Below are 13,498 nucleotides of genomic sequence, written 5' to 3' on the forward strand. Positions count from 1 at the left end.
TAGTCTTGAATCTGGGCAAGGTTTATTGGCATTATGTGGTGTGATAGCACATTCAGTGCAAAGTGTGCATGCTGTGTGTTTGAAAGCAGGCCTGCCATGACCTCACATGATGCAACATGGACAAATGCTTCAAGAAACACCTTGAGTTTATTACACATTTAATTTAGAATTCACCTTTGCTCATTGTGTATCCAGATGCCTTTTATTGTTGCCCAGTTTTTCATAACCCTCATGTTCACTTATGTAACTTCACATAGTATAAAACTGGCATCTGAGGCTGGGCAGATGGCTTAATGGGTAAGAGCCCTTGTTGAGTGTGAGGGCCTGAGAGGGCCTGATTTGCCCTGAGGTTGACTCAGCAGCAGTCATGTAGAGAGCCGGGCATGACCACATCTCACACAGCTTACACAGCTGTATAACCCTGTCCCTGACCAGGCTTCTTCTCAGGTCTGTGTCTTCTTTTAAAATAACTCCCCTCTTACTTTGAAATAAAATATAGCCACATTAGAAAATAATATTATAAAAACAAAGAAGAAAATTAAAAATGATTCCTAACTTTGCTCACAAGAAATAGAGACTGACATATATTACACATGGCAAATATCTTGCAACATATCATTCTAGTTTTCTTTTAATAATAATAATCAAGATTCTTAAAGTTTCAGGAAGTAAAAATAATTCTCAGAGACTGGAATTTCAGGTCTGGTCTGCCTCATAAAGACCTGAGAGATTGTATTTGCTGCAAAGAATCTTTCCAGCTCCTTCAAATTAGAAACATTGCAGCTCATTTAAAAATTGATATTGAGGGCTGGAGGGATGGCAAAGCTGTTAAGGCATTTGCCTGCAAAGCCAAAGGACCCCGGTTCAATTCCCTAGGACCCACGTAAGCCAGATGTACAAGTCGGCACATGTGTCCGGAGTCTGTTTGCAGTGTCTGGAGGCCCTGGTGCACCCATTCTCTCTCTCTCTTCCTCTTTCTCAGTCAAATAAATAATTAATAAAATATTTAAAAATTGATATTGAAAAACATTGCTATCGATTTTTTTCCTGTATTTTGTTAAGTATGTTCAAAGGAAGGTTTTGCTTGTGTTCTCTTTTCCATTTTAAAAGATAAATCTTAAATCTGTCCTTCAGATCTATGCAAGGGATTACAGTGCTGTAACGACTTGTTACTTACTATCACCTATTTAAAAAATAAGTATACAGCCTTTTAGTCTCCATACTAGTCATGGCTTTTCTCTTTCTCTTGTAGCTTGGAATTTGTAGTTCTGCTTTAGTTTCCTTCACACATGTGATTCCTAATACAGTAATATTTTAAATTTTAATTAGATTCCTAATATAATAGGTTTTTGTCCTTAGTAGGGTTGTTGGTATTCACTGTTGGCTCATAAATGCCTTAGTCTCTGTTGGGGAGGGGTGGGGTGGATTATGCCTAAGGGCACTCCTGCTCACTGCGTGGCTCCTTCAATCTTTCAGCCCCTCTTCCTCAGTGTTCCCTGTTAGTAGTCTAATGCAGTGTTGATTTCTCTGTAGCCTCTGGATTTCTGCTTTAGTGAGTTTTGACTGACCAGTGTCTGTCACCATTGCCTTAGAGCTGGTTATGACATACAATTATATTAGGATGCATTTTTAGTGATGTTAATAGTTTTTACACTTTTGCTCTCTCTTTTTTTTTTTAAATTATTTATTTATTTATTTGAGAGCGACAGACACAGAGAGAAAGACAGGTAGAGGGAGAGAGAGAGAATGGGCGCGCCAGGGCTTCCAGCCTCTGCAAATGAACTCCAGATGCGTGCGCCCCCTTGTGCATCTGGCTAACGTGGGACCTGGGGAACCGAGCCTCGAACCGGGGTCCTTAGGCTTCACAGGCAAGCGCTTAACCGCTAAGCCATCTCTCCAGCCCCACTTTTGCTCTCTTTTAATGAAAGAAAAAAGTGTGTGTGTATGTGTGTTTGTAGTTTACAACTACTTAGTATGGCAGCCAAGTGAATGTTGTTTATTTTTAGCCTTTGTTAATAAGACATAGACATTATTTAAGATTTTATGAAATAAAATCTAACAGAGAGTGATATGAGTTAAGATAAAAATTTCTTGTCATATTTTTTAAAGAACAGTTTTTTTTTTTTATAAGACATATACACAGTCTCAAAGAAGTCACAGAAAGGCTTTACTCATGGATCATAAGTAACCTGTGAAAATTCTGAGTTCTGGAAACATTTAAAGTCAATATTAAAAGGGCTGACCTCACTAATCTTTTCTGCTGTGCCTATTTGAGATGCTCTTCTTTCTGGCTAATGGTATGTCCAGAAGTTGAATGTTGAGAATATTTTAGGGCATGATAGGGCATAGCTCTAATTAGAAGCTGAAGCAAGAATATTGTAAGGTTGAAAACAGCTTAGGCTAACTAATGAGACTCTGTCTCAAATTCAAAGAAACAAATAAAATTGTCTTTAAGGTACATTTTTTTTTTTTGGCTTTTTTTCAAGGTAAGGTTTCACTGTAGCCCAGGCTGACCTGGAATTCATTATGGAGTCTCAGGGTAGCCTCAAACTCATGGCAGTCCTCCTACCTCTGCCTCCGGAGTGCTGTGATTAAAGGCATGCACCACCACACCCAGGTTAAGGTACTTTTTTATTATTTAAATGTAAGTGATTCAGTTCTAGGTGAAGTCTAGAATCAGCCCTAATCCAAAGCCTGTCATTTGATTACTAAGAACCAAGCTGTGTATTTTTCCTTGTTCATTTCTGAGAGGTAAATTTCATTCTTTATATAGAAAAGAAACAGATTAAAATTATACATTTTACCATTTCTTCAACTATGTAAAATCCAAGGATTTTATGATGATATTTGAAAGGGAAATTTTAACAAGGATGTTGTCACCTTTTTTATAGCCTCTAAACCCTATTCTGTTGTTAGATCACTAACTCTTTTCAGTCTTGAATCAGACAGCACCATTTCTAATTTATTAGTGTGTGGTATAGTGTGTGAACCAAAGACATGTCCTAGATTTAAGTCTACCTATCAACTTTGTTTTTCCTCTCAAGGAACCAAGATCATGGCACCACAGGCTGACTAATGTGCTGCTTTCTCCTATTCATTTTCAGAGTTGACATGTCAATTGGAGAGAACTGAAAAAATAAAAACAGTTATAAATGGACTTATGTTGAATGAACATTTGTTTCTGAAAGGATCTTTTTCTGTCTTCTTTTACAAACTAGGCACTTTTGCTTAGAATGCACTGAAAATTAGCAATGAACTGGGAAAAAACTAGGTTCAGATATTAAATACAGTGGAGGTCCTGATCATGACTTTCATTATACTGAAAAATATTTTGTCACCTTTTAAAGAGCTTTCATATATTTACAAGTGAAGCCGGGGTTATTACATTTTGTTATAACTCATTGGAATGTTGGAATGTCCACAGATGGACTGTCTCTAGCTCTTGCCTTTGACATTTCAAGTAAAATAATTATACTTTATTAAATATTTAATCAATTCTCAGTCCATGCAAATTATTTTGCAGGCATGATCTCTTTAACACCTCTAAATTCTGGCCAAGCCTGTTTTCTCATTTTCAGAAAGAGAATGAAAATAGCACCATCCTCAAACAGTGGTTTTTAACTTCTTTAGCATCATATGGATAATAAAGGGAAGAGCTGGAATTTAATTACAGTACATGCATCTCAAAAAGCCCAGCATCCTAACTATGATACTAGAGTGTACAATATTATAGCTCACCCTAACTGTTTATGAAAGGGGGAAGTTGTTTCCTTCTTACCCTGTTTACATTATCTGATCAAACATCTGTTGAGAAGTAGACTGAGCTGCTCTCAACTAAGTTGTTTGGACTGCAGTTTGCAAGGGTGATGGGCTTAGCAATCATTAAAATGCAGTGAGGGTCAGGTGGCATGTTTTATGAAGGCCTTTACACATATCCAGTTTGAAGCTATACTCCAGAGTGACTTCCCTCAAATACTGACTTATTGACTGACATCCCAAACCACTCATATTTCTCTAGCATTTTCTTCTTTAGATAAGTCTAAGGTTTTTTTTTTTCAATGTATATTACATTATGGGGGGACAACTAATTTTGAATCTGCAAAGCTGGGTTTAGGAGCTGAGGAAATTATTTTTTTGTTAGAAACTTAGATGTAAATAGCACTTATCCTATTGGTCCCCCCATTTATTTCCAAAATCAAAGTAAGAAATCATTCTTGATGAAGAGAATTGTTTCAGGGCAAACAGATTTAGGTTTAAAGTCAACATTTAGTAGCCACATGATTTTGGAAACATGATTTACCCTTGGTGAGATTATCATGAAGATCAGAGATAATGTCAACACAGCAGCTCTAGCTAATAGCTAGTAACATTGAGCTATACATGACCTTATTTATAAGAAAATAATGAGGAAGGAGCCATGAAAAATTCTGAGTGAAGATGAATAGATACTACAGGGAAGGTTGGTACACCTTAATGGTCATTTGAATATGACCTGAAATGAACTCTTCCCAACAGAATGCTGTGTTACTGTAACAATAAAAATACAATGAAAGCATTCTCATTAAACATTTTTGGGGGTTAGGTATCACTATGTATCCAAAACTGAGCTGGAACTCACCTTTTTTTTTTTTTTTTTTTTAGTATTAGGAGTATAGGTGTGCACCATGATGTTTGTCCAAACTTTCATTTCTAAAGAGAAGAATCTCTACTTGTAGAATTTATATGTAGGTCTTATATTTTGACCCTATGCATGGCACATGAAGTTTTTCAATAACAATTTGTTTAAAAGATAATTAATAAACTGGGTATTGTGGTTAGCATCTATAATCTGAGCATCTCAGGTGATGAAGGAGGTTCTAGACTCACATGGGCTACATGAGACAATGTCTAACAAAAACAAACAAACAAAACCACAAAAAATAACCCACAAAAGAAAAGTGCTTGCTTTTCTCTAATACCTTTGTAAATGTTCTAATTCCCATGTATACCAAGTATTCCAAGTATGTCCCAAGCTTATTAAAATCTTTCAAAAATCTAGCAAATATATATTGTGCACCTAGCTGGTGAAATTGCAACTATATAGGAAAAGATGTGTGCAATGCACATGCTTTCACTGTTCAAAAAGATGGTTATGGACAGGTGTGGTGGCACACACCTTTAATCCCAGCACTCAGGAGGCAGAGGTAGGAGGATTGCTGTGAGTTTGAAGCCACCCTGAGACTGAATAGTGAATTCCAGGTCAGCATGGGCTACAGCAAACCCTAATTCAAAAAAAAAAAAAAAAAAAAAAAAGATGATTATGTTTTTCCTGAATCAGCTGGTGAGTTTGGCATAGCTTGATCATTTAAAATATATTTGGCAATGGTTTGGGCAAATTTAAATGTTTTTAAGAGTATGAGGAAAAATATTTTGACAGTAAAATATTCTAGAGGTCAGTAATACAACAGAACTTGAAGCATGTTAAAGAAAAATAGTAAACTAAGCCAGATACTGTTGCTCATACCTGTAATTCCAACACTTGGGATGCTGAGGCAGTCAGACTACAGCTGGTTCAAGACCAGTCTGGGTTACATAATAAAGCTCCAGACCATCTTGGGCTACAGTGTGAGATTTTGTTTGAAACCAAAAACAAAAAAGGGACACTAAAAGGAAAAACAGATTTTTTTTTCTCTTGAAATATGCAATCTCTCAAGTCTTTGAAAAAGTCTGCTCTGAACATGGCCAAGAGAGCAACTTTCTCCTCATCTTTATTTTTCCCTACCCTTCCTAGAATGACTACAAAAAGCTGTCGATGCAGTGCAAAGATTTTGTGGTTGGACTCCTTGATCTGTGCAGAAACACGGAAGAAGTGGAGGCCATCCTGAACGGGGATGTGGAAACACGCCATGCCGGGGACCATGACCGTCCAAATCTCAGCCGGTTAAAACTTGCGATTAAATATGAAGTAAAAAAAGTAAGGTCAGGCATGAAGCCCATTTTCCTCATTTTAGTTCTTAGAAGTGCTCAATAAGGACAGAGATTGCTAATTAGCAGTTTCATCAGGCAGATGTGCAATAAATCCTATGAGAATTTAACCTGTGCTACATGTTAGCCTTTAAAACAGAAGATTATTCATACAAACATCACAGTGTTTGACACATCCCTTAGATGATGTAACAATGGCACTACCTATGACAGTGTTCCAGATGCCATTCTGTTTTCCCATTAGTATTTGTTTTCCAACTTGGAGCCAATGCCTTCGGTTCCTTCTTTAGTACATTTGAATCCCTTCAGCCATGTCTTTGTGGGATAATGTTTAGCTTCTGTCTTAATCCTGTGGCTCCTACTCCTTTGACTGCTTTCTTAGGGATGAAAGCCTTACAAATTATTGAAGGGGCTGGGGAAATGACTCAGTCAGTCAAGTGCTGGCTTAGCACGCCTTGAGGGCTGGAGTTCAAATCCTCAGCACCCATGTAAAAGCCATAAAAAATAAGTGAGTGAGTGAGACAAGCACTCCATGTCAACCTGTGGTACACACACACACACACACACACACACACACACACACACACACACGGGCACAAGTGCACATAGAAAACAATTCAGTAGGTTCCCTTCCCAAAGGTTCATCAGCTTCTCTACATCAACAGTGTATGAGACTTCCATCCACAGTGGATGTTCTCAAGATGAGTCTTGTTTCCATTATCTTTGAAGTGAGGCATTCTCAAGACTCATTTGGAACTCTCTTATGACTTGTCTTTTTCCTATGATTTTATATTAGGGGTGATTGCTTTTGGGCTATTGGCTAGTTTAATTTATATATATATATATGTGTGTGTGTGTGTGTGTGTGTGTGTGTGTGATAGAGAGAGAGAGAGAGAGAGAGAGAGAGAGATAATAGAACCATTTGCAAAAGTGAATATTTTAATATTTTAGAATAAAACATTCTGAAAAATTTTAAATGAAATCTAGAGTTTTTTTCATTGAAAGAGTATTGGCATAAGACTAAATGGAGCTCTCAGCAGAGGAGGATAGGCAGAAGGGAGGCTATACAAGCAGAAATTGAGTGTCTTTTAAAAAGTTTGTACTTAGAATGGGGAAGAAAGGCGTGGATATTTCTTTTCAAAATATTTTGACATCTGGACTAATAGGACCTTCATCTTGCTCTTTCTGGTAAAAAGAAAAGAGTACAAAAATCACAAGAGCACTTGTATAAAATATTGATCTTTTTCTAATAGTAAATTTCAGGTGTTTTGATTTTTTTGTTCATTTTTATTTATTTGAGAGTGACAGAGAGAGAGAGAGAGAGAGAGAAAGAGAGAATGGACGCGCCAGGGCTTCCAGCCACTGCAAACAAACTCCAGATGCGTGCGCCCCTTGTGCATCTGGCTAATGTGGATCCTGGGGAGTCAAGCCTTGAACCAGGGTCATTAGGCTTCACAGGCGAGCACTTAACCGCTAAGCCATCTCTCTAGCCCAGGTGTTTTGATTTTGTAATGTTTAAATTAATTTTTAAAATTAAATTTTAGGAATTTGATTTTGTAATGCATTTAAACAAATTTTGTAATACTAAATAAATTTTGAAACATTACATTTTTTCAGGGCTTTGAAAGAAAACCCATTCATCACAAAGGTAGATAGAAATATTCAAATTCATACATTGTAGATCAGAACCTGTGTCAGAACTATCACGGTTGTACATGGTGCCTGATACTAGATGTCTTATGTCTGTTCTTCAACTGTAACTGCATTCTCCTGGGAAAAGCATGGGACTGAATATTACAACATTGAAAAATAATTGATGCTGGCCATTTCTCTAGTGAGGCTGTTAAGTGTCCTACCATTTTCCTGCTAGTTTGTCGCTCACCCAAACTGCCAGCAACAGCTCCTCTCCATCTGGTACGAGAACCTCTCCGGCTTGAGGCAGCAGACCATGGCGGTCAAGTTTCTCGTGGTCCTGGCTGTGGCCTTCGGGCTTCCCTTCCTGGCTCTCATCTACTGGTGCGCTCCGTGCAGCAAGGTAGGTACCTCTGCGAAGCCTGCATCCCCATCATTTGCTGGCAGTGTTTCCCTCCAGGGAAAGTCCTAGCTCTATGATGCAAAGCTCACCGAAGCTCATGGTTTATATAATCATTACTGTTAATACTGTAAAAATAATGCCTATCTTCTATGAGAAATGAAAAAAATACAAGAGAATATTTACCTGCAATACTGTTTATATGTGCAAGAAAACGGTAGCTATTTTAGTTTATTTCCTTTATTTTTTTCTCTAGGTACATAGATATACATTGGAATGAAGAGCTAGTGTTATCAAGTTGATATTCAAGTGGTATTTTAAGAGATGATAATTATCCCTTCCTTGTTTCTCTGGGAGCCGTACTTGAGATGAGATACGTTTTGTATTCATTTTAAGTTAATGTTACTGGATAAAGTTAACTAAAGGATGGCCATGTAAACATTACTGTAATGCTCATTTCAGTTAGGGATGTTTGCATTAGGGACAAATGCACCACAGCACCACAGCATTGATCACCTCCCTTGTTAGCAAAATCTGTTTGCTGAGCATTTGTTGGAAACCTAGTCTAAACTTTTTGATGAAAGAATACTTTTTTTTAGTAGTTAGAATGGAACCCAAGACTTTGTATACACCTAGCTCATGCTCCACAATTGAGCTATATCCCTAATCCTCTTTTTTATTTTTCATTTTGAAAGTGTCTCACCAAGTTGGAACTCACTGTGTAATCCAGGCAGGCAGGCCTTGAGCTTACAATCCCTCTTGCCTTAGACTCTCAAGGAGCTGGTCTTACATATGTCACACCATGGCAGGCCTGATGAATATTGATTGACCTGCCATTCTGTTAACAATCACAGAAATGTGGTCTGCATTGCTAACAGACTTGTTCTTTATATTTTTAATGCCACTTTTCTAGGCTGGTTAGCTCTCAAATCTGAGAAGCAGATTGGGTTGTCTATTTGTGTGATTAGTAGAACTATCAGAGTGTATTTCCTAGACATGTGCATGAATGATTTCCAACATCTGTAATGGATGGGGCCAACACGTGTGCCATCATTACCAGCATAGTGTCTTCTCATTCCCAAGCAAATTGTTGGCACTTTAGAAACTTAGGGTTCTCTCAAAATGACTCTTGCTGGCAAGTTGGTGTGAGCTTCCTAATTGTTTCTAGCTATGATGAAGGGAACTTCTGGGAATGTGTTATTTTCTCATGAGACTAAAATCCATCATCTTAAATTTTTTTCTCTTAAAAGGTGTAAGATCAAAAATTGATTTCATATAAATATGACATTACTGACAAACCCAAAATGATAATGGTAATATTTATTAGAAATAAAAGTTACAATGCAGATTTTATTCTAGAAAGTTCTAACCCCAGTTTTTATAGGAGTGACAAATTTTATTTTGCAAAAGCTACATCTATGTATGTAGTCCATTCTGCTTCTACTAACATTTCTCAAGTCCTCAGAAAAAGCTGAATTAAAAGTAGGAAGGAGTTTCTAGATTATCCCTGCTATATCATTCTGTGATCAGATAAATTATCATCTCTTTTCTAAACTGAATAATATTCCTGCCCATAACCAGTGAATTCAAAGGTCTGGTGCCATCTGGTGAATGGGGTTTGGTATGGGATGTTTGTGGCACTCTAGATTTTCACATTGCTCAAATTTAATTGAATCCTAATTAATCTGATTTCCTTCACTTATTTCTTCTCTGGCCATGTTTTCTTTTCTTTCCTGGCATATGTTTTCAGTCCTCATTTATAAACATGAAGACAAATAATCAAATTGAATGGGAATCATTCAGGTTTTTTCTCATGTCTAATATCTGCTTTAGTGGCAGTTATTCTTCCCATTAGTGATGGGCATAAACATTATTTACAGATCACAGAATTGATTTGTTTTTTCAGTAGAGGGAGATAGATTTGGCTAAATTTGATACTTTTATTTAAAATTTTAGATTTTTCTATATATCTGTGAAATGATACAGATGAAATTTTAGGAATTACACATTGTTGCAGAGTCCCTGTTTCTACTTAAAGCTGATAATAGGTGAACAAATAAAAATAAAATATTTAAAGGCAAGCATAGCCGGGCGTGGTGGCACACGCCTTTAATCCCAGCACTTGGGAGGCAGAGGTAGGAGGATCGCCATGAGTTCAAGGCCACCCTGAGACTACAGAGTGAATTCCAGGTCAGCCTGGACCAGAGTGAGACCCTACCTCGAAAAACCAAAAAAAAAAAAAAAAATAAAATAAAATAAATAAATAAATAAATAAAGGCAAGCATTTTAATGCTTCCCATCAATAATTAGCTAGGTATACAAAGTAGTCAATCTATTTCATAGCCTGTCTATGTATAGTTATTTTTGAAAAATGTTCTTATGTCCCAGAATATATAAATGGTAAGACTTACTCAAACAACTCATCTTAGTTCCTAATATCCACTGAGAGGTACCCAACTTCCCTTGTTTTGAAGAGAAATATATAGCCAGTTATGGTAGTACATGTCAGTAATTTTAGCACTTAGAATGAGTGAAGAGCATCTCGAGTTCAAAGGCAGCCTAGGCTACATAGCAAGACACTGTCTACAAAAACAAGAAACAAGTTTTCAATTGCCTGCAATAAAATGTAAAGGATACAAGGATTCAAATACACTACTTTACCTTCCTGAAAGCTCATCTTTTTTGATATGGTAGCAGAAGACAAAACATATTTTATTTCATTGCATTTATATTGATTAAAATTCTTAACAAATAAAGTTCATTATTAATAAAAAAAATTAAATCTACTTTTTTTCTCTCATTTACCTGCCTGTTTACTTGCTTTTAAAAAGAAACTCTAATGTTAAAATTAATTTTGTAATTAATGCACAAAATAATAATTTTCATCATGACATTTTCAAACATGTATGCTATTGCACTTCACTCATATTCAGCCCTAAACTTAGTCTTTTTATGTTTGTCTGTTTGAGATAGTTTTACTGTACAGCTTAGGCTTGCTCTTGCCCCAGACTTCTCAGTTAGCTACAGGTGTGTGCCTTCATGCTCATAACTAAACATTAGTACAATTGAGTTAATTTTTTTTAGTATTTTTTCAAAAATACCTTACTCTTGTCCAGGCTGACCTGGAATTCACTCTGTGTCCCTGGGCTCACTTCAAACTAACTGCAATCCTTTTACCTTTGTTTCCCAAGTGCTGGGATTAAAAGGATTTGCCACAATGCCCATTTTACTTTACTTATTTTAATCTTTTCATTAAGTATTATTAGTTATGGACACAGTCAGTGTGTCCATAGCACAAGTTGGTAAGATCATTTCCTTCATCCCTTCCCCTCCCCCAAAGGGATCCTCCTAGTTGGGAATGCAGTTCATTCCCATGGGGATTGTGAATCATGCATTGTGTGGGTAGCCATCAGTTATGGGGAAGAGGCAATGTCGGTGCATAATTTCCCAACTTGTAGTTCTCTCAATCTTTCCACCCCCACTTCCATGAAATTCCCTGAGCCATGTTGGGTTGTTTTAATCTATTTCAGTGACAGGTTCTTAGGATCCTCTGGATCTCTGGTTTGGTAGGTGTCAAGTGTCCTCAGTGTCTATCTCCTTCACCCTTGTGGTGATATCAGATTCACTGAGAATGCAGCATCCTTGCTCATTTCCCAGAATCCTCTATGGTTTCAGCTGAGGCCCTGGTGAAATGTGAAGGGTCATTTCACTCCTCAGGTCCCACTTCTTTTGGGAAAAGAGAAGCAAATGCTTAATTTTTTTTTCAAGGTAGTGTCTCACTCTAGCTCAGGCTGACTTGGAATTCACTATGTAGTTTCAGGGGGACCACAAACTCATGGCAATCCTCCTACCTCTGCCTCCTGAGTGCTGGGATTAGAGGTGTGTGCCACCACACCTGGCTCAGGTTCTTAATATTTTTTAAAAAAATTTGTTTATTTTTGTTTACTTATTTGAGAGTGACAGACAAAGAGAGAAAGAGGCAGATAGAGAATGGGTGCACCAGGGCCTCCAGCCACTGCAAATGAATTCCAGATGCGTGCATCCAGATGTGCATCTGGCTAAGGTGGGTCCTAGGGAATCGAGCCTCAACCCGGGGTCTTCAGGCTTCACAGGCAAGTGCTTAACCACTAAGCCATCTCTCCAGCCCAAGGTTCTTAATATTTAATAAAATCAAACAAAGAATTAGTGTAGCTGAAGGGCAAGTCACCTAATGGAGAAGTTAGAAATGCCAGGTTAGGAGTGCTGCATAATCAGGCACTGCCCTGGATGATAGACATTGGCTTGTACATATGTCTGAGACAGCTAAATTGAGCTACAAGAGTTATTTGACTTGTGGTAAATTCTAATACAAGTATCTTTGTTTTTTAACTTAATTTTATGCCCCAACCTCATTTTTCTTCCTTCATGGCTTTCCTATGTATTTAATCTTAGGTTAAGTTATGCTTACTTGCATGTTGGGATATTTTATCATTGAGAGCTGTGTAGTATTCCTTTTGGAACTACAATAAACATGGACTTCCCTACTGACATCAATTACTCCTAATCCAATTCTTCCCCCCAAAAATCTGATCAATTGAGAATTTAAAACAATTGTTTCAGTTTTACAATTGTGTTTTCCAAGAGGAAGATATTGAATCTGACAATAAATCTTATTTGTTTTACTATAGGATTAAGATAAATCTCACATAAATAATAGAGAATGAAATTGTATACATAGATTACCATGAAAAAAGAAATTAAAAACAAATTAATGTTTATTACTATTGGCCCTTGTTGCAGTCAGGTTTGCATTGCTGGTAGAAATCACCCAACAAAGAACAGCTCATGGGAAAACAGAGGATTTATTTTGGCTTACAGGTTTGAGGGAAACTCCACAATGGCAGGGAAAATGATGGCATGAGCAGAGGGTGGATATCACCCCCTGGCCAACATAAGGTGGACAATAGCAATAGGAGAGTGTGCCAAACACTGGCATGGGGAAACTGGCTATAACACCCAGAAGTCCACCCCCAACAATACACTGACTCCAGGAAGTGTTAATTCCTAGCATTCAGAACACCTAAGTTTATGGGGGACACCTGAATCAAACCACCACAGCCCTCATCTAAGAAAAACAATCTACATATAGTTATTAAGGTTTACTCACCTTAGAGGCTGCCCAGAGGACTTCTAGAGTCTAGATACTCCCTCTGCCTAGGCTGCATTTCAGACAGAAATTAATATTGCACTAATAGAGACATGGTAGCTTTTCTCACCCCACATTTCATATAAAGAATATGATAGTCACATAGTTCAGGAAGTGTACCAACTGAACTTAAAATGTTGAAATTTAAGTACCGAATTCTTCCATCACATTGTTCTGATATGCCTTGTCCTCCCTTCACCAAGACAGCAACATCAACTGAAGCCTGAACTGCATGAGTGCCAATGAAACATATGGGACCAAACAAGGGTCTGTGCATTGCAAAGTAGACTCTGTTTAATATTTTCATTGCTGCTTCC

General features: G+C 37.4%; 1 protein-coding gene across 2 annotated transcripts in view; it reads left to right on the plus strand.

Annotated features, from left to right (window-relative positions):
- Trpc6 (transient receptor potential cation channel subfamily C member 6) overlaps positions 1-13,498 on the plus strand; it is a 114,352-nt gene that overhangs the window by 69,259 nt on the left and 31,595 nt on the right. For both annotated transcript variants that reach the window (XM_004661912.3, XM_045146294.1), the window contains exons 3-4: positions 5,771-5,953; positions 7,835-7,999. In XM_004661912.3, coding sequence (XP_004661969.1) covers positions 5,771-5,953; positions 7,835-7,999 — 348 coding nt within the window. The remainder of the gene's footprint in view (positions 1-5,770; positions 5,954-7,834; positions 8,000-13,498) is intronic.

Source organism: Jaculus jaculus, chromosome 3 (assembly GCF_020740685.1).
Source record: "Jaculus jaculus isolate mJacJac1 chromosome 3, mJacJac1.mat.Y.cur, whole genome shotgun sequence".
NCBI classification, from domain to species: Eukaryota; Metazoa; Chordata; class Mammalia; order Rodentia; family Dipodidae; genus Jaculus; species Jaculus jaculus.